At 56.5% G+C, this 17,849-nt stretch overlaps 1 protein-coding gene across 1 annotated transcript in view; it reads right to left on the bottom strand.

The window, feature by feature from the left end:
- The window catches only part of TTC7A (tetratricopeptide repeat domain 7A), a 108,495-nt gene that overhangs the window by 18,821 nt on the left and 71,825 nt on the right, over window positions 1-17,849 (bottom strand). Inside the window, exons 16-18 of the mRNA XM_054728502.1 lie at window positions 6,908-7,024; window positions 3,661-3,758; window positions 1,721-1,855 (exon numbers count right to left, since the gene is read on the bottom strand). Of these exons, the coding sequence (XP_054584477.1) occupies window positions 1,721-1,855; window positions 3,661-3,758; window positions 6,908-7,024 (350 nt within the window). The remainder of the gene's footprint in view (window positions 1-1,720; window positions 1,856-3,660; window positions 3,759-6,907; window positions 7,025-17,849) is intronic.

Below are 17,849 nucleotides of genomic sequence, written 5' to 3'. Positions count from 1 at the left end.
ATAGGCTTCAGGAACGCTTTTAACCTTCCTTGGAGTTACCAGAACATTCTGGCACCCCTAGCATAAAGGAGCATATCTGCGACATGCAAGCAGGCTTGTAAGATGCAAAAACGTTTTCATTTGCTGATGACTGTAAACAAGACACCTCATTAAAACGAAAGGCCGCGGGAGCCCCTGGAATGGGTCACGGTGTTTCTGACGTGGTCCTTTGAGTTGATGAGGCCCCCAGCGTACCCCGCCACAGCCCCGGTGGCTCCGTCTCTTAGAAGAAAACGGGGCAATATTTGCCTAAAAGGAGGCCTTGTCTATGATTCCCCTTTATTTTTCAGCATTCTTTGTCCTACTTAAAATGCAAGTAGTTGACCGTGGAGCACAGCCCCTACACATCCCTAGCATCCTGGCGGACCCTGATATAGTAACTGGGGCAATATTTGCATTATTAAAATGCTTCCCGGTCTAGCCTTTCTGTGAATCCTCGTCCAATTTTTTTCCCCAGATTCAGAACCTGCGGTGGGGAGAGTGGGGGCGTCCTGCATACTAATGTGTCCATATGTGAACTCCATGCAGCAGGAAACCTTAGATTCCCAGTTAAGCACAGTCTAACTGTAACTTGCAAAACCCACACGTCCCAGGACTGATTATCTACTTTGGGTCTCTTTTCCATCCTCCCTTGGGGGCTACTGGCACCACCTCCCGGGGAGAGAGGGGGCAGGTAGGAGGGTAATGGGGAAAAAGGTAAGGAGCTTCACTTGGGCAGATCTCAAACAAGGAGGCATGTGGGCCTGGCTCATTTTTAGGATTCCTCTTACTCTATCCCCTTCTTTATTCTGTGGCTGCTGCCATTTTATCTCAGGCACATCTCCGGCCTTGGCCCTCTCTTTTTCCTCTAATCCACCTTTCACACCACCGTCTGATTACATTTTCAATCAGTCCCGTGAGTCACTCCTTGGCACCAAGGACAGTCACTGTTGGTGGCGCCATGCTGTCTCTAGGTGCACAACTACCGCGGGTGAGACAGAAGTCAAACACCATTTACTGAGCACCTACTATGTGCCCGACACTGCGCTAACTGCCTTACCCAGGACAGGCAGGACTGAGCTGGCATTAGAACCCAGCTCTTTGCAACTCTTCCTCCCCAACACTGACCTTCAAACTCCATGGTGGCAACAGTGCCGATTAGCTGTCAAGAGGGATTGTCTCCTAAATGGCAACCCTACTGTTAACCAGCCCTCTGCCTTCAATGAACTTTACACCAGACCTGCCCTTCCTGGGGGATGCCACACCTCACCCCTTCTCTGGCTATTCTGTGAGCTCTGGGGGCCTGAGCCTAACTAGTTTGACTCAGGAGAAGCTAGCTGGGCAGGAAGAAGGGATGGGGCCTGTTGTTGAGTCTAAAACTATCCTGTGTGGCCTTTCCTCCAACCCTCTCCCATTGTATTTGCTGCCAGAGAACCTCTCCCAGATAGGCAGGCGCTGTCCCCATTAGCGGAGGAAACTCATGATCAGACAGATTAAGTGACTTCTCCTGGGCCAAGCAAAGGGAAAACAGCTGGAACGAGAGCCCCGGGTTGCCAGGCCCGAGGGAAGCCCATGTGAGCCTTGTCAGCGGTCCCTACCACCCGTATTCCCTTCTCCAGGGCAGGATACAGCTGAGGGCCTGGTGGCCTGTCGGGAGGTGGGTGGGTGTTACTGGGGGGGCGGGGGGGGGGGGGACACTCACCAGCCTGGAGCCAGATCTGTTCCAGCGTGGTCCACAGCTGCATGGGGCCCTGTTTCAAAACAGAGCTGGGCATGGTCAGCTCCGACATGGCCTCCTCTAGCCGCGAGGCTGCGATGGACGATGCCCGCCGAGAGCCTGCAGAGCAGGAGGGGGAGAGGCTGAGCAGCAGAGTCAGCGGGCCTCACACCCCAGGCCCCCAGAGAGAGACGGGGCCACCGAATCAGGGCAAAGAGCTCACAGAGCCACCAGTTAGGGCCCACCCACCTCATCCCTGACCCAGAGCTGGGGAGAGGAGCTTCAGAGGGGCAATCAGGCGGCGAGCCCACTTCGAGGAGTCTATCCCCAAGCAACACAGTCATAAATGTTGGCAACCAAGCTTGTCTACTACTGCCTATTGTCATCACGCTGACCGAAATGACCGAATGTCCAACAACAGGGACTGATTAAAAACAAGTGAGGGCCCTGGCTGGTCTGGCTCGGTGGCTAGAGCATTGGCCCACAGGCTGAAGGATCCAAGGTTCTATTCCCGTCAAGGGCATGTACCTTGGTTGCAGGCTCGATCCCCGGCCCTGGTCAGGGCACATGTGGGAGGCAACCAATCGATGTGTTTCTCTCACATCGATGTTTCTCTCTCTCCCCCTTCCTTCCACTCTCTAAAAATCAATGGGAAAAATATCGTCGGGTGAGGATTAACAACAACAAAAACCAAGTGAGGGTGTAATCGTACAAGACTATGCAGTCATTCAAATAATAATGCACAGATATGGACACTGATGTGGAAAGATGTCCAGATTCTACAGTTAGGTGAAGAAAGCAGGCTGAGAGAAAGAATTACCGCATTTTTATAAAAAAGGAATATGGGCATAGGAAAAAGTGAATTAAGAACTTCATTAAGGACTGGGTGGTAAAATTACGGGTGATTTTTCTTCCTTTTGCTATTTTTGCTGTTTTCACAAGAGCATATTATTGCTTCCTACACAAAAATGAGGTTGTGCTGTGAAGGACCGTGGGGTAGCAGCTCAGGTCAGACCCCGTGCCCTCTGGAGAAGCCCTCCTTGTGGCAGCTCTGGGTCCGGGGTGGGGGACGTCCCGGTTGGTCAGGATATATGAGCTGTTGGCATTTACAACTCACATGCAGGTGAAATGCAAGCACTTTCTCTCTCAGAGGCAATAAAGGCTCCAATAAACTCAGAAGACCTCAGGGCAAACCACAGACGATTTCAGTTTGTAAGACCAATGCACAAGGAATCCTAATAATTTGTTTGTGGCTCCTCCCTCTTGCATTGCCCTCCTGCACGGTTCTCTCCTGGGAGCCAGCAGCTCCGCATGCACCGCACTCCTCCGGTGCACCTGTCAAGTCAGGTGCTGGGCTTGGCACCGGAAACCAACGCCGTCACTTTACAACGAAGGCGCAACTTGGTTCATGTCCCACAGAAGTGGAAAAAATGAGCAAGGCCATTAAATACGACTCCCCCACACTTTCATTCCTGTGACTAATTCTTGTGTCTTTGAGGAATGCATGCTGCTTTATTCAGGTCCTCAGTTAAAAGTCAGCTTTGGGCTTAGAGTTATAAATATAAGCCCAGCTCATTCCTTCCTACTAAGGGACGCTAGGATGGCGAACCTTGACCTCAGGCTGTAGCCTCTATGCTCCACAGCTGTCATTCACCCCAGTAGTCCCTCTCCCTTCGCCTCCAGCCGGGAGGTAGGGGCTCTCCCTTGCCCACTTCAGCTGTCCACTTCCCACCCCGGGCCTAGCAGCCATCCTGCCCCAGAGCCACACTGGGCCCTGAAAGACCCGGATGGCAGCTCCTTAGCACAGGCCCTTGGGCAGCGGCCACAAGGAGCAGGCCGGGAAGGGGCCACGCTCCCGTCGGTGCCCCGGCTGGGAGGGGGAGCTGTGGGCCCATGTGAGCAGCTGCCCACGGGCACCTTCTTACCGGAGTCTGCGTCGTGGGCATCCGGCAGAGTCAGGTGCATGCCACTCTGCTTCTTCAGCATGACGCCCTCGCCGAGGCTGCCATCCTTTTCCAGGCCTCTGGAAGGCAAGAGAGGGCCAGGCCCCAGTGACGTGGGGGGCTGGCAGGGAGGACGAGGGCGCCTCCTGCCAGGCCGGCTTTGGGGCTCAGAGTTCAGGCCCACGAACAGAGCCCAAGCCGGGACCATCAACAATGTTCTCGCTGTACTTCTCCCTCCACCTCAGCCCCCATCCCGAGTCCCCTCCTCCGTCAAGAAAGCCTCCTGTGGCTCCCCGGCCCCTCACGGGCCTTCTGGCCCCGTTCTCCGTGAGCATGGCTCCCCGCACCACAGGTGCTGAGGGTCAGACACTCCCCCTTTCTGGCCAGAAGCCTCCTGCCGCCCCAGGCCATGGGGAGGCCTTTCTACATTTCGTTGCTCTCACAATGTCCAGCTGAGGGCCAGGCCCAGAGCGGGTACTGAGGACTGGCTTCCAAGGAAAGCCTGGTTCTCAAAGGCCACCAGGAGTGTCCCCAGCCCATCTCCCCCCAGGAAGGAAGGCCCGGATGCCACTCTGCCTCGGGCACCCTACCTTGGCTGCCAGGGTGGCCTCAGAAGAGCCAAAGGCGGCCCCTGGCGTGGCAGATAAAAAGCCTGGTGACCCAGTGCCCTCTACCCCGATTCCCCAGGTCCCTGCAGCTCCCACACTGCTAGGGGGCTCCTCTTTTCTCAAGGTGGGAGGCGGGGGAAGCCCCCACTCAGAAAGGCAGCACAGCCTGCTGTGCCCTTCAGCTATCCCTGCCCACTGCCAGGGATGCCCGTGGCCCTTGAACCCCTGACTGGGGAAGCTCAGAGGAGGACCGGGGTGGAAGGGGTGAGAGAGAAGGCAGGCACAGCCTGGATGCTGCTCCCCTTCGGAGGGGGTGCCAGGATGATGGTCCCACAAAGAATGCCAGAGCCTGGGGTATCCTTGCCATCCTAACGCAGACTCACAGTGGCCGAAACGTGGGCCTGTGGATGCACAGCCATCTTTGCGGGCATTGGAAGAAACCACCCACGAAAGCACAGTGCGTCAGGGCTGGCTCCTGTCCTCTCCACCCTCTTCCCTTTCCCAGGAGGCACCGAGTGTGGTGCCAGAGACACTGGGTTAAAACCACAGGCCCACCGCCTCTTGGCTGTGTGACCTCGGCAAAGCCACCTTTCCAGGTGAGTTCTCACGATGAGTGGTCTTGTCTTGAGACGAGCGTGAGAATGTCGATCTTACAAGACTGTTGTCAGAAGCCTATGAGATAATATGGGCAGGCGCCCAGCACCTGCTGGCGCGGAGCAGATCCACAATACAGCTTCTCGCCCACCTGCCCTCCCAGCCCTGAGGGGGCCTCTCCTAGGGCTCCAGAAACAGCCCATCTCGGGGACCTTTTGCCACTTGGTTCTAGGCCAATATACAGCTTTGCTCCTGCCCTAAAGAATCTGGCAGCTAGATGGGGAGAAGAAAAGTCGAGGTTGAGCAATCAGCACGACCCAGATGGAGAGGGCTGAGCGGAAGGATGAGGCACCCTGAGGAGGGGCATCTGAGCGGGGCCTGAGGGGCCGCGTGGACATGCAGGGGCAAAGCAGGAGGTGGGACAGGGTAGGCCAGACCCTCGGGCTGTGGATTCTGGCCTTGATCCCTACTCGCCCCAACTGGATTTCACAAGCCCCAGTTTCTGCGCTGTGGCTCCAGGTTGGGAAAGAATGTTTCCTGTTCTTGGGAAAGCCTGGAGGGTATTGGATCCAGGCCTCTGGTCCCAACCATTTGTCTCCAGGTAGCGCCCTGGCTGAGCCCTGCCCCACCCTGAAGTTCCCCAGAAAGGGGGCCCAGGGGAGGAGCTCTACCAGGCCCTCAGAGAGCAGATGAGTGTCAGTGGTGGCTTGAAAAAACTCCAAGGCAAGCCCCACCGACCCCGCAATCCCATAGTCCTTCAGCCCAGCAGGGAGCACAGGCTGGGCCTTGTACGCCTGGAGACAAGGCTGTGGTGCCGAGAGGCCTGAATGAGCAGACAACCAGCCATCAGCTAAGAGGCCGTCCCTGCCAGCTCCAGGGGCAGCAGGAGTCAGGTTGTGCACCTGCCGAGCGGCCACAGCCAGTAGGCTGCAGAGTGAGGTGCATCTGAACACTAGAGTCTGGCCCTCACCTCACATCATCCAGGTAGCTCCCCATTCCCTTTCTGGAAAGTCCCTCACCCCAGAGCCTTCTTCTGGCAGCTTCCATCCATTGGTCCTGCTCTGCTCTGGAATTTTCCAGGCCCAAAGGCTGCAAGGAGAAGGCTGACCCCACCCTGCCCAAGGGTTTCACTCCATGGGATTACCCTGGGACTCTTCTGTAAATTCCACTGCCAGAGACCTGCCTCTGGGGACTGCAAGCCTCTGGGCTCCCAGAGTCCCCGTGTAGATGCAAACACATCCACTAGGGTTGGGTTTCCCTGAGGCCCTGGGAGACGACAGAGCCAGCAGTCCCCGAGAAGGGGAAGGGGTGGGGTCCAGAGGACCAGGAAGAGGCAGTGCACTGCCCCTCATGACGCGCTTTTCCACCGAGGGCCCACAGTTGAACCCCAACATCCCAGTGGGTTTGAACAAAGACTTTCTGCAGGTTCAGCCTGGACAAGAGTACCCTGCTCTAGGCCAGGAAAAACCCAGAGCCCAGGCTGTGGAGACAGGACGTGTAGAGACAGTGGGTAAGTGTGGGGGAGGGGGCTCTTTCAGAATTCTGCTTCCTCTTCTTCTGGCTTTCAAATGGAACCAGGCTCCATGGGCTGTGACTCGGGAGACTCAGGTTCAAGCCGCAGCACTACCATCTACCAGGCAAGTGGCTCAGGTCCCTGAGTCTCAGTTTCCCCTCTGGGATGAGAATAAAATCCGATAATGCCTAAGCTATAAACAGCGGATGTGGAAGATGGAGCAGTAAGCCCAGGATCCAGCCCGGATGCTCAATAATGATTTCTCTTTCTTCCTACCCCTCTCAACGTCAGTCTCCTAAATAGGTTCTTTATGTACTTCACAGAGGATTGTCACAAGGTTAAAATTAGACCAGGGATGTGAAAGGCCCCAGGAGCAGCAAGGCCCACACTCTCATTCAAACATTCTCATCAGCCCCCATCCACCTGGCATGTGGCCACTCTGCAGTGGGTGGTTGCCCTGGCAACCACTGCCTGTCAACTCTGGCAAACCCGAGGGACAATGACAGCCACTCACCCCAGCTGGGAGAAGTTGTACAGGGCCTGCCACAGTCGCAGCATTTGTCTGCAGGTCACGAGGGCTTCCTCTGGGCCTTTCAGTACCTGCTCCAGCTTCACCTTGGTGAACAGCAGGCTGTGGGGGGGACAGAGAGCGGCAGTCAGCATCCGCCCCGGGGGGCTCCCTTCCCTCCCAGGGTGAGACCCTAAGGAGGCTCAGCTCTACCAGAGCAGCCCCCAGCCCACAGCGGGCAGAATGGCCACAAACATGGTGGCCTCGGCTACACCCCTGGATCACTCGCTCTCTCCGTGCCTCAGTTTCTCCATACTCTGTGCCAATGCACAAAGCGCTCTTCGGCATTCGTCAGCATCCACACTGCTCATCCTCTTGTCCCCTGATCATAGCCTATCTTGCCCCACCCTCCGAAGCACTGTCCAGTGTGCTTACTAGTCCTGTTTTGTTTGCACATCCTCACTGACCACGTGGCACAGGCCCACAATGGGGCCTTGTATGAGAGGCAGACTCAGAAAGCAACTCCGAGTCAAAGAAAGAGGCTCAGCCAGGTAAGAAGGTCACTAAAGGGCAGAGTCCTGCTTTCTACCTTGCCAGCTGCTCAATTAGCATCTCCTCAATTGAATTACAGACTTCGTTTCCTGATCCAGGATACATGAGGATACCCATGTTTGATTTTATCAGAGAATTCTTCATTGAATTTCCTAAAATAGCCTGGTCCCCTTATATAGTCAATAGGATTAAAGCTCCATGAGGTCCTTCCTGTTCAGTCACCATTTAGGAACACAGTTACCGTGCAAAGGGAGAGAGCTAACACAATCTCTTTCAACCTGAAAACCGGAAGTCCTCTGATGTAAGAATGGTGTGGGGATGTGACCCTCGGAGGGGCTTGGAAGAGAGGGAAAGAACTGGTTCTACAGGAGGGGCAGAGGGAGGTAGCCCACAGCAGAGACCTTCAGAAGACTGGCCCACAGGACTGGGTGCCAGGGGTTAGACTTTTGGTTGTTGGGAGAGCTGGGGACACTTAGGAGGTTTAAGTGGCTATTTACCAGTGGGTATGGCGATACTGCACTCTTGTCACGGGTACTGCCCGCAACACGGATGCACACCAGCAGACTGGCTGAACCACCGAGGCCCAAACAAGACCGAGCCTCCTGCTTCCCACCGGGCGGTGAACAATGAGACCCTTTTATTCCCAGCATGGCTGCTGGGCCCTGAACTTGACTGCTGCTGGGTGGTTCTGCCAGTCCATCTGAGGTGGGTACACAGGCCCTCATGAAAACCCAGTCCTGCATCTAGGGAGGGAGCATCCCTGGGACCTAAGGGTGCAGCAGGGGCTGGCTCCGCACAGGGAGGCCAGGTGTGCATCTGGGAACTTTCCCCTCTGACTGCCCTCACTCAGGGCCTCCCCCCTCCTCCCCGCCGCCCCCATAAGTACTAAGATCTGTGCCTCCAGGCTCACAAAAGACTTGGATGGCCTCACTTTGATCCTCTCTCCTCATACCTTGTTTTAATCAGATTGTGATAAGAGAATGAAGAGGGTGGAATGTGCCCCAGAGGAGGTTTTTAGAGGAGGGGTTTTGGGGTCTGGGCAAGCATATTTTTCCTTCTCAGGTTTCCTCAAACATGCCACGTGCCTTTTGTACCCTGCGCATAGGGTGCCACCCCCCCAACCTTCACATGGCCTCTCCTCTCCATTTCCATCCATTCACCATGATGGACTTTAAACCTCACCTCCCTCGGGGAGCCTTCCCCAACTCAGGATGCCTGCTGACCTACAAGGTCCCCACGGCATAAACCATGACCCCAGTGGGCAGCTGCTGGGAGAACTGGCCCTCGCACCCCTGCTCCCCTTTCCCGGATCTCCAAGGGGCCAACACTCCACAGGTGCTAGGAGCCTGTGCTTTAGGGAACATGACGTGGGAGACAGTGTCTGCCTTCAAGGCAACAGTAGTGCTACAAATGCCAACTTGCCCAGAGACTCAGATGCTGGATTTTTGGATCAGACTCAGTGCCGGGAAAACACAGAGAAGGGTTCTTGCTGGTATTTGATAAAAAGGAGGGTGAGATGGGAGACAGGAGTGGGGGAAAGAGGAGAAGCAAGGCGGGGGGCAGTGGCTGGAGCTGCAGGTGTGGGTGAGGAGTGAAAGCCCGCCCTGGGGGAGGAGGAAACATCCAGGCTCAAGCCCATGCCAAGGCTGCCCCTCCCCTGAGGCAGCAGAGTCCCCAGGGCAGGTCTGGGATGGGTCGGTTCACCGACAGCTTCTGGGTAGCCCAGCCCTGCAGCATTCCCCTAACACCCAGCCTCCCCCGACACGCCGGCCTCCTTTTCAGCATCTCCTCTCTGCTAGGGTGCCTGCCCCTTCTGCTCCCTGCATCCCTGAGAGCCAGGATGGGGCCGTGGCAGACCTGACCAATCACGTGCTTGGAACAGAAATGAGCTGGCGTGACAGTGACTGATACCAACATAGGCTGCTGACATTCCATCAGCGTGAGTGACCCAGAGCAGAATTTCTCAACCCAAGCACATCCTTTCTGGGCTGCTCGGACCTTTCACTCCGGGATCCTGGGAGGCTCCAGATTAGCTCCTGAGGTTTCCTTGGTGTCGCCGTGCAGCACTGCCAGTGAGACCTTCCTCAACAGCAAGCCTGTCCCGAGCATCTATGGCATCAGTGCAAATGCCTGTGTGTGCCACCTTTCACCCCGTCACCCCTCCGCATGGCCTGGGGGGCCCGTGCACTGCTCAGATGCACATTAGCAGCTCCCTGAACTGCAGGACAGGCTGCTGGGATTCACCCTTTCCCCTCTAACATCTGGCCAAGTCCTAGCCAGTTGTTACCCTCTGACTGTGTCCCCAAGGGGGCTGAACACACCCCCCTCCAGGACAGACTTCACTACGTCGGGATGTGCTCATCTGCGCACTTGCTGGCGTACCTCTAACCCACCTTCTCACCTTCTTGCAGCAGTGATCAGCAAACAATTTTGCCCTCTCTGAAGGAGCAACAATGCTGCTCTCCTGACTAAGACCATCAGGCCCCCAGGCCTGCCGGAGCTCAGGACTACCCCTCCATCCCATCTGCCAGGGTGGGTGGATCCATTCTTCAAACAGCGGCCTGAGAAGGCTGGCAGAGCCCTGGTGGGCCACCCAGGCTGGTGGGAGACACTCTTGGCCCCACACGATGGGCCACAGCCTCATGAGAGTGCCATGCTTCCTGAGTGGGCCATGGGGAGGCTGCTAGCAGTGGGGGGGGATACCAGGGGCAAGCCCGGCTGCACCCCCCTTCAACCAGCCCAGCCCCTGGTACACATGTTCTATACACTGAATGAACCTAAACTGTCATTTGGAGAAAGGATTCTGAGGATTTTAGAAAGCCCACTATTTTAATCCAGTGGCTCCAAGTCCTCCTCCTCCGAGAAGTCCCAGTATGACCACACCTGCCCTTCTCTCAATGTTCTGGATAGTCTGCAGTTAGCACTTAATCACATTGTGTGTGTATATATATATATATATATATATATATATATATATATCAAACATTTTTAAGTTCAGACAAGTATGTGGCCAACCTTGCCTAGGAGGGTAAAACCACCATTTATTTCGTCCCCCACCTGAAGGACAGGGCCCTGCCTCCCTCCACACCAGTGTCCTCCTAGCTCTCCCAGTGCCTGACCCAACGCTGAGGACATGTTGTCTGCTTGGTTCTGGGAATCGTGTGTTGCTACAACCATCCGGCCATGGTCTAGGCCTCACAATCCTGTTAAATCAGAGTAGATTTCAGATCCCACTTCCCGGTGCTGGGTCCTGGCTAGGAAGGCAGGAGCGGGATCTGATCACATGCTGCTTCCTAACTGCAGTGAGCTCGGCTCACGCAGCCAGCCAGCAGTGCGCTGGCCGAGCCCATTTTAAGCTGTCCAGAAGCAAAGCTGTCCAGGGCCTGGGGAGGAACAGGGAGTTCTGGACACGCCGTGAAGAAGCCTGGCTCCCTGTGACTGGGTGGGGGGGGGGGGGGGTCGTCTTCATCCCAGAGGACATTCCCCCAGGCAGAGCCAACAGAACCACCAGGAAGAATCTGAGACAGGAAGGCCTGGGATACTGGCACCCAGCAGCCTGCTCGCACCCTGACAATGGTCAGTCTGGGGCAGGAATGGCCACGTGGCTGTCCTCGGGCCCTGCACTGTGACTTCGCTCAGAGTGGACAGACGCTGGCCCAGGAGTGAGAAACCTGAGCCAAAGTCCCAGCTCCGGGGCTGCACAGCTGGGCAGGTCACAGGTTCCAGACCTGTGAAGCAGGAGCGAGGCCTCCTGCCCCGTCTGCTCAGGGAGCCCACAGCTGAGAACCCGCAGCTGCATTCAGGCTCAGGGAAGGGACTCCGGCTCCGAAGCTGCAGACCCAGCAGACTCGGGCAAGCAGCTTCCAGGCCAGGTGCCTCTGAAAGCTCGCCGAGAGCCCCCAAGCTCATGGCCTGTTTGGCAAGGCAGGTGGTCCTCCTCGTGGCTCCTGGGACCCCAGGCCCGTAGGAGAAAGGAAGAGGATGGAGGGTGGACAGACCCACAGTAGCCTCAGCTGTGACCCTCTTGCAAGCACGTTCCTGATTTTTGAGCTGTAGAAGTCCATGTGGAATAGACACTGAGGTCTTTTAAGGCCGCACGCCCCCGCCACGCCATTGCGTCTGAAGGCAGATGCGAAAGTGCGTGTTCTCTCCGGAGAAGGGCAAGGAGCGAGGGTCAGTGTAAACACGCCAGGCAGTGTCCCACCCGGGGTGAGGCTGCTGCTCCAGGGCGGGGTGGGGAGTCCTGGGTCCCGGCACTCTCCACAGCCCCATCCAATGGACGCAGCTTGTGCGCCCTGGTCCAGCGGGGAGGTCAAGTGCAGCTACAAGCCCGCTTTCTGCGAGCTCACGCCCTCCCTGAGAATGCCACCAAAGCCCCGACAGCCAGCGGGCACCTCGGCCGAGGCTCCCTCAGCCACTTCGTCTACCACTGCGCTCTGGTCAAGGCTGGGACCTGCCACCCCCGGAATCACCTTCCCAGTCCAGCCCTGTAGAGTCTGTCTGTGTGTCTGTCTGTGTCTGGGCCAGCCCCGTCCTGTGGGGGAAGACAGACTCCAGTGAGGTCAGTGTCTCTGGATGTCACCACAGGTCACCAGCTTTGCCAATCTTCCCCATCGCTCTGGCCAGGGCGGATGATGGAGGTTCCCAGGGGAATGCTCGGTAGGCCTGGCATCCGCCTCCTCTTCCTCCCCGCCCTCCCCGGGCCCTGCCTGGCCTCACTCCTGGGGCAGGATCAGGATGGGCCTGCTAATTATGTCCAAAGGATTGAGACTCAGAGCCGTTCCATTCGAGGCAAAGACAAATCCTCTCTTTCCACTGCTGCGAAGAGGAAGTATCTTAGCGGGAGCCTCCTCAGAACTGGGGAGCATAAGCCTTTCCAAATTCTTTTTAAAAAGAATTGTTTTGTGAAGAGGAGATATTTTTATGACAGTGGCTCTGGCTAAGCAAGCACTGCTTTGGGGTCAGAGATCATATTGTCCGCTTCCCCCTTTCCAGGAGCCTCCATCATTCTGCCAGGTTCCCTCCCTGGCTGCTCACCCCTGCCCCCCACTCTTGGTGGCAGGAGGGAACTGGCTGCAGGGAAGGGCCTGGGCTGTGTGGGCGGCAGGTACAGTGGGTCCACATTTTTCCTTTCATTTTCCTGAGAGCTGCTCCCTATGAAACTACTCAGCGCGCAAAACAAACACTTGAACACAGTAACTGCTGGCGCCTGAGGGAGCCACCTGTGGCCCTGGGTCACTCCCTGTCAAACGGAGAGAAACATGGCCTCCGGCATCAGACGCTATCAGGCTCTGCCGCCCCTAGCAAGTGCCTTCACCTCTCTGAGCTCTACCTGCTGTGCAAAGCAGGGGCAGTAATGGCCCCACCCAGGAGGGCTGTTGGGGGCCTGCGGGCAATAGAACTTATCAAGGTAGTCCCGGTGCAGTCACCCCTGAGAAAGGTCAGCTGTCATCCCCCCTGACCCGGGACGGCTCACTCATTACCAGTCTTCCATGCCAGACCCGTGCTCTGGCAGGGACCACGTCTTTCTTGTCTTTGTACCCTCAATGCCTGACTTAATGTCACTCAACGGAGACTCACTGGAGAGCCGTGGGCATTCCCAGGGGCAGACCACCCCCGGGAAGTGCAGCTGCGGGCGCCCCGCAGAACTCTCCACTCTCCTTGGCCCCACCGGCACATTCATCCCTTTGCTGGGACGTGAGTGGCTCTGTCCCATCCCTCTGGCTCCTGGCCATCGGGGGAGCCCTCCACACCGGGGGAAGGGGTGGCGGCAGGTGTGGCCAATGCACAAAAGGGGGCATTATCTCTTTAAAGGACAGTAATTAGGAATTCCAGCTGATGGTTGCACTGTGCTGTTTTAATGAAGTGTTCTATTTTTACAGAAAACACATAATTGAGTGAAAAAGCAGGCTATTCTCTGAGTCAGGCAGCCACACCTCTGGAAAGCCTCACTCCCCGGCCGGGAGGCCAAAGCCTGCACACAGCACAGGGTTTACAGTGAATGGGCCCCTACCCGGCTGCCCCAGGTCTGGCTCAGTGGTGGTGAAAAGCAGGGTCCACTTTTGATAACCCAAGTTCAAATCCCAGCTTCCCTTCTTCTAGGCATGTGATCCCAGGCAAGTCCCGTAACTACTCAGAGCCTCTGTTTTGTATCAATAAAATGGGAATGACAGCATCCACATGCCCCGGGGGCTCTTAGGTGGAAATAATGCAGGGGCTGGCACGGCACAAAGGGTCCAGCCCACGCTTGCCCTGTCATTACTATTTACCTGGCCCCTGTGACATCCAGTCGCTCACTAATGCCCTCCGTGCCTCCGGGCCCATCTCTGTCAAGTGGGAGCAATGGGAGTTCCTATGCCTCCTGGGGTTGCTGAGGGGCTTCAGGGAGTAAATGCAGGTGAAGTGCTTAGAGCAGGCGCTGGGCGCCTGCGGTTTTATTATTACTGAAGCTTGGGGGTTCCAGCACCCCAGGGTTGTTCAGCTCATCAGCTGCTGTGGGTTCTGGCTCCTGCTCTGCCATCAGCGGTTACCTGACCTCGAGATATCATCCAACTTTCCCATTAGCTTCACCTTTAAAGTAGGAGGTTTATAAAGATTAAACCAAATAAGTCAAAACAACCACCAAACAGGGTAAGGGGTGTGCGCACTCTTGAGGATCGTAGGATGCCAACATCCCCATGTGCTCCCTTTCGCCCTCCCCATGGCCTACCCGTGGGAGGGTCTACTTGGGTGCTGGGCCCAGCTGTGGGCTCCCTGCAGGAGGACAGGAGGGGACAGAGAACAGGTCACAGTTTCTGCCCCACAGGTGCTTCCAAACTCAGGGGAAGCTCAGACAATACATCCGAGGCAACCAGGAAACCAAACAGAAGAAAAGAGCAAGCACTCAGTTGAGTGGGTCAGCTTTGAGGAGCATGCAGGGGCTTCAAGGCCCAGTGGAGCGAGGGGAGCCTCTGAGGATGGGCAGGATTCAGAAGCAAAGTGAGGGCACCCTAGAGGGCTGGACTGGCAGGGATGGAGGTCTGGAGGTGGGGTGGGAGGGGCCAGCCCAACCAGGCACAGATCCCCTCCCTCCAGGACAGGATGGGGGCAGGAAGAAGAGGGGAGCAGCTAATCGCCCCCTTGCCCACTGCCCCATCAGGCAATAATCACCGGGCAGTCACAGGGCGGCCCAGAAATACCAGGGATCACTGAGGGACATGGGTCTCCCAGGCGCCTCTGTCATGCCTCCAGGACAGACTCCACCAGGGCAATTAACTGATTAAAATCTCACACGGTGCTCTCTGAGGGTATCATTTTAAACCTCCGACAGGAGAGGGAGAAGGCCATAGCCAGGCCCGGCTTTATTACCTTCCCATGGACTAACCCCAATGTGACCCCGATGGCAGCTGTTCTTAGCCCTAAAAACCAATGGTGACACTCTCCCATGTCCCCTAGTGTTTTAAGGCCCACGCTGATCTCTCACCTAATAAATTCATTCCCTGTGATCTAACTCAGTGGTCGGCAAACCGCGGCTCTTTGGCCCCTTGAGTGTTCTAACGCCACTTCTTCAAAATAGACTCGCCCAGGCCGAAAACCGACGTCTGCGCATGGGCCACGAAGTTTCAATCACACTGTATGTGCGCGCCCACACGTGGTATTTTGTGGAAGAGGCTCGCGAGCCGCGTTTGCCGACCACTGGTCTAACTGAAGCGTTAAAAACCAGCAGCCTGTTAGCTCTGCTTCCTGGAGTTAGCCTCCCCTGACTTCCCAGACCCGCTCATCTGGAGGACCCCAGTGCACACCGTGTGGCTGGCTGTACGGCAAGACCGCCTCACCCGCTGACTGATGGCCTCCAGGCCCACTGCTCCCAGCTGCAGGCCACCTGCAGTCACCTCCCGATGACTCTCCAAACACGAATTCACGACCGTGAAGGATACGAACACAATCACCCAGAGCCATTCCACAACCACTGGGGGGTGGAGGAACTCCCAGAAGGAAGGTCCTCAGGTGGAACGAAGCGAGGCTCCCAGCCAGGTGTAAGACACCAAGAAGCAGACACCTTGGTCCTGGTTTACGACCTCTGCGCAGCGAGCAGACCCTTGGGACCTGAAGACCACCCCCGGCAAAGGGGAAGGCAGCCCCGCTCTACGGGTATGAATGCCCCTTGCCCTCTCCTCTCGGGGCTGGGCCCCTCCTGCTAGAGAATGGTGTGCCCTGGGCCCCGGTGCCTGCCTCAGCACGGATTTACAGGAGTCAGGAAGCAAAGGGCTAAAAGCCACTTTAGAACAAAAGAATTCCTTTGCCCTGGCTGGTTTGGCTCAATGGATAGAGCATCAGCCTGCGGACTGAAAGGTCCCAGGTTCGATTCCGGCCAAGGGCACATGCCTGGGTTATGGGCTCGATCTCCAGTGGGGGGCGTGCAGGAGGCAGCTGATCAATGATTCTCTCTCATCATTGATGTTTCTATCTCTCTCTCCCTCTCCCTTCCTCTCTAAAATCAATAACATATATTTAAAAAAAAAAAAAAAAAAGAATTCCTTTTGGAAAAAATCTGCAAATACCTCTCTCCTTTCCTTCCTCTCCTCCGCAAACAAAAAACAAACTTCACCTGCCCTCCTAGTCTGAGTGTAAGCAGCCCCCTCCGGGGAGAGACTGAGGACTGTGTGACTGCTGGGTCACACAGAGCGAGATCACAGGCGGCTGCAGGGAACAGCCAGCGGAGGGAAACGCTGAATGTCAAACCAGCTTAGCGATGAGGAACTGACCTTTGGGGACGAGAGCCCAGTGCCAGTGATTATGCCTGGCTTAGCACCCCTCGACCACACGGCCCGCAGGTGTAAGCCACGGCTCTTGTCCTCAGCGGGGCCGCAGCAGCCAAACGTGTTTAATGAGTGCAGCAACGTGATAAAGTAGGTTTGTGCTCATACCTCCGATTCCAGCCTTCTCACGGGAAGGCTGGTATTTCAAGTGTCCCTTTGATCTACTGCAAGTCCCTAATGAGATCCATCCAATAAACACACTGGGTTTAAGTCAGAAATGTTAACAGGGCCCCGATCTGCTCCGGGAATGCACCACTACAAACATGTCACATGTCACTTGAGAGGAAGGTGAGGCAGGCCAGGTGGATCAGAGAGGTGCCCTTGGGGCCGATGTTCGCCTTCACCGGATAAGGTTGAGGTCTGGCCTCAGCCAACGCCTAGTTATCAGCTCAAACATTTTCCAAAACAGCTTAGGTTTCTCTGGGGAGATGGCTTTGATGGTTCCATTTGTTTACGTGCGAGCCGCAGCTTGTCCAGAGGGCCGCATTGTTCCTGTGCTGGGGAGTGCCCCTGGGGCTCTGACACACCTTCCCCCAGGACCTTCCAAGTCCCCCTGAACCTGAGGTGGCTGGGCAGAAACTCCCACGAGGGCCTACCCTGCTCCACAGGGGTGGGAGGAGGCAGCCTTGGCATTGAGGAGTTGGGCAGGGCAAGCCAGTTGGCTCCTCTGCGTCCAGCCCTATGGCCTGGGCTTTCAAAACCGGTCTGGCAGGCTGCCAGGCCTGGGGTGGGGGCAGTGACTGACAGGCTGGTTATTGGAAAGCTCCCATCATTAGCCCAGGAATGTTGTTTGGTTACCATGGCGACTTTCACTACAAGCAGCCTGACTAAAGCACAAGGAATCTGTTACCTAAAACCAGAGCCCCAAGGAGCCCTGGGCTTCAGGAACCACGCTTTATCAGGGCCCGTTCCCTTTGACCCCATAGCCCTGTCCCTCCCCTCAGGGCCTCCCAGCTGCCTCCCACCACCAGGACCAGGAGAAAAGACTAGCAAAGGCATCTCCAAGCTGGCATGGGCCCTTTCACATTCCCCGGCCTGGCCTGGCTTGGAACCGGGTCCAAACAGGGTGGCTGCTGCCCCCATGAGGCCCCCTGCAGTCCAACCAGCACCAGCCTGGCCAGCACATGTGTCTGGGGCTTAGTCGGAAGCCCTCGGGATTTCAGGAAGCTGCTGAGTGTCTGGTTCCCACCGTGCCAGGTTCACACTGTCCCTGCGGCCATCGGTCTCTGCCTCATCACGTTCCTGCCTTTTTAAACCCAAGCTCCATTAACTAAAGGTCATCCCGTAGCACGGAAATTAACAGTCTTCCTTGCGTTGCTTTCTAATCCCTGAATTCTGGAGGATTTTCAAAAGTTCAACTCCACGAAAGCTGGGTTTTTCTCCAGGAGTCTTGAGACTGCCTGCGGGAAGAGTGGCCACTTGTGCCGCTGAAAAGCTTCAACACCTTTTACCGAGCGTCCCTGCCTCCGCTGCCCCGCCCTCCCTCACACACAGGGCTCCCCCCCGCCAGTGCCTGGCCCACGTGCACTGCCCACCTGCTGCAGGCTTACACTGTAGTGGCCGACTCCCAGGCCCCTCCACACTGCTGGCCCTCACAG

Source organism: Eptesicus fuscus, chromosome 16 (assembly GCF_027574615.1).
Source record: "Eptesicus fuscus isolate TK198812 chromosome 16, DD_ASM_mEF_20220401, whole genome shotgun sequence".
NCBI lineage: Eukaryota > Metazoa > Chordata > Mammalia > Chiroptera > Vespertilionidae > Eptesicus > Eptesicus fuscus.
This window is presented reverse-complemented; position numbering and strand designations above follow the sequence as displayed.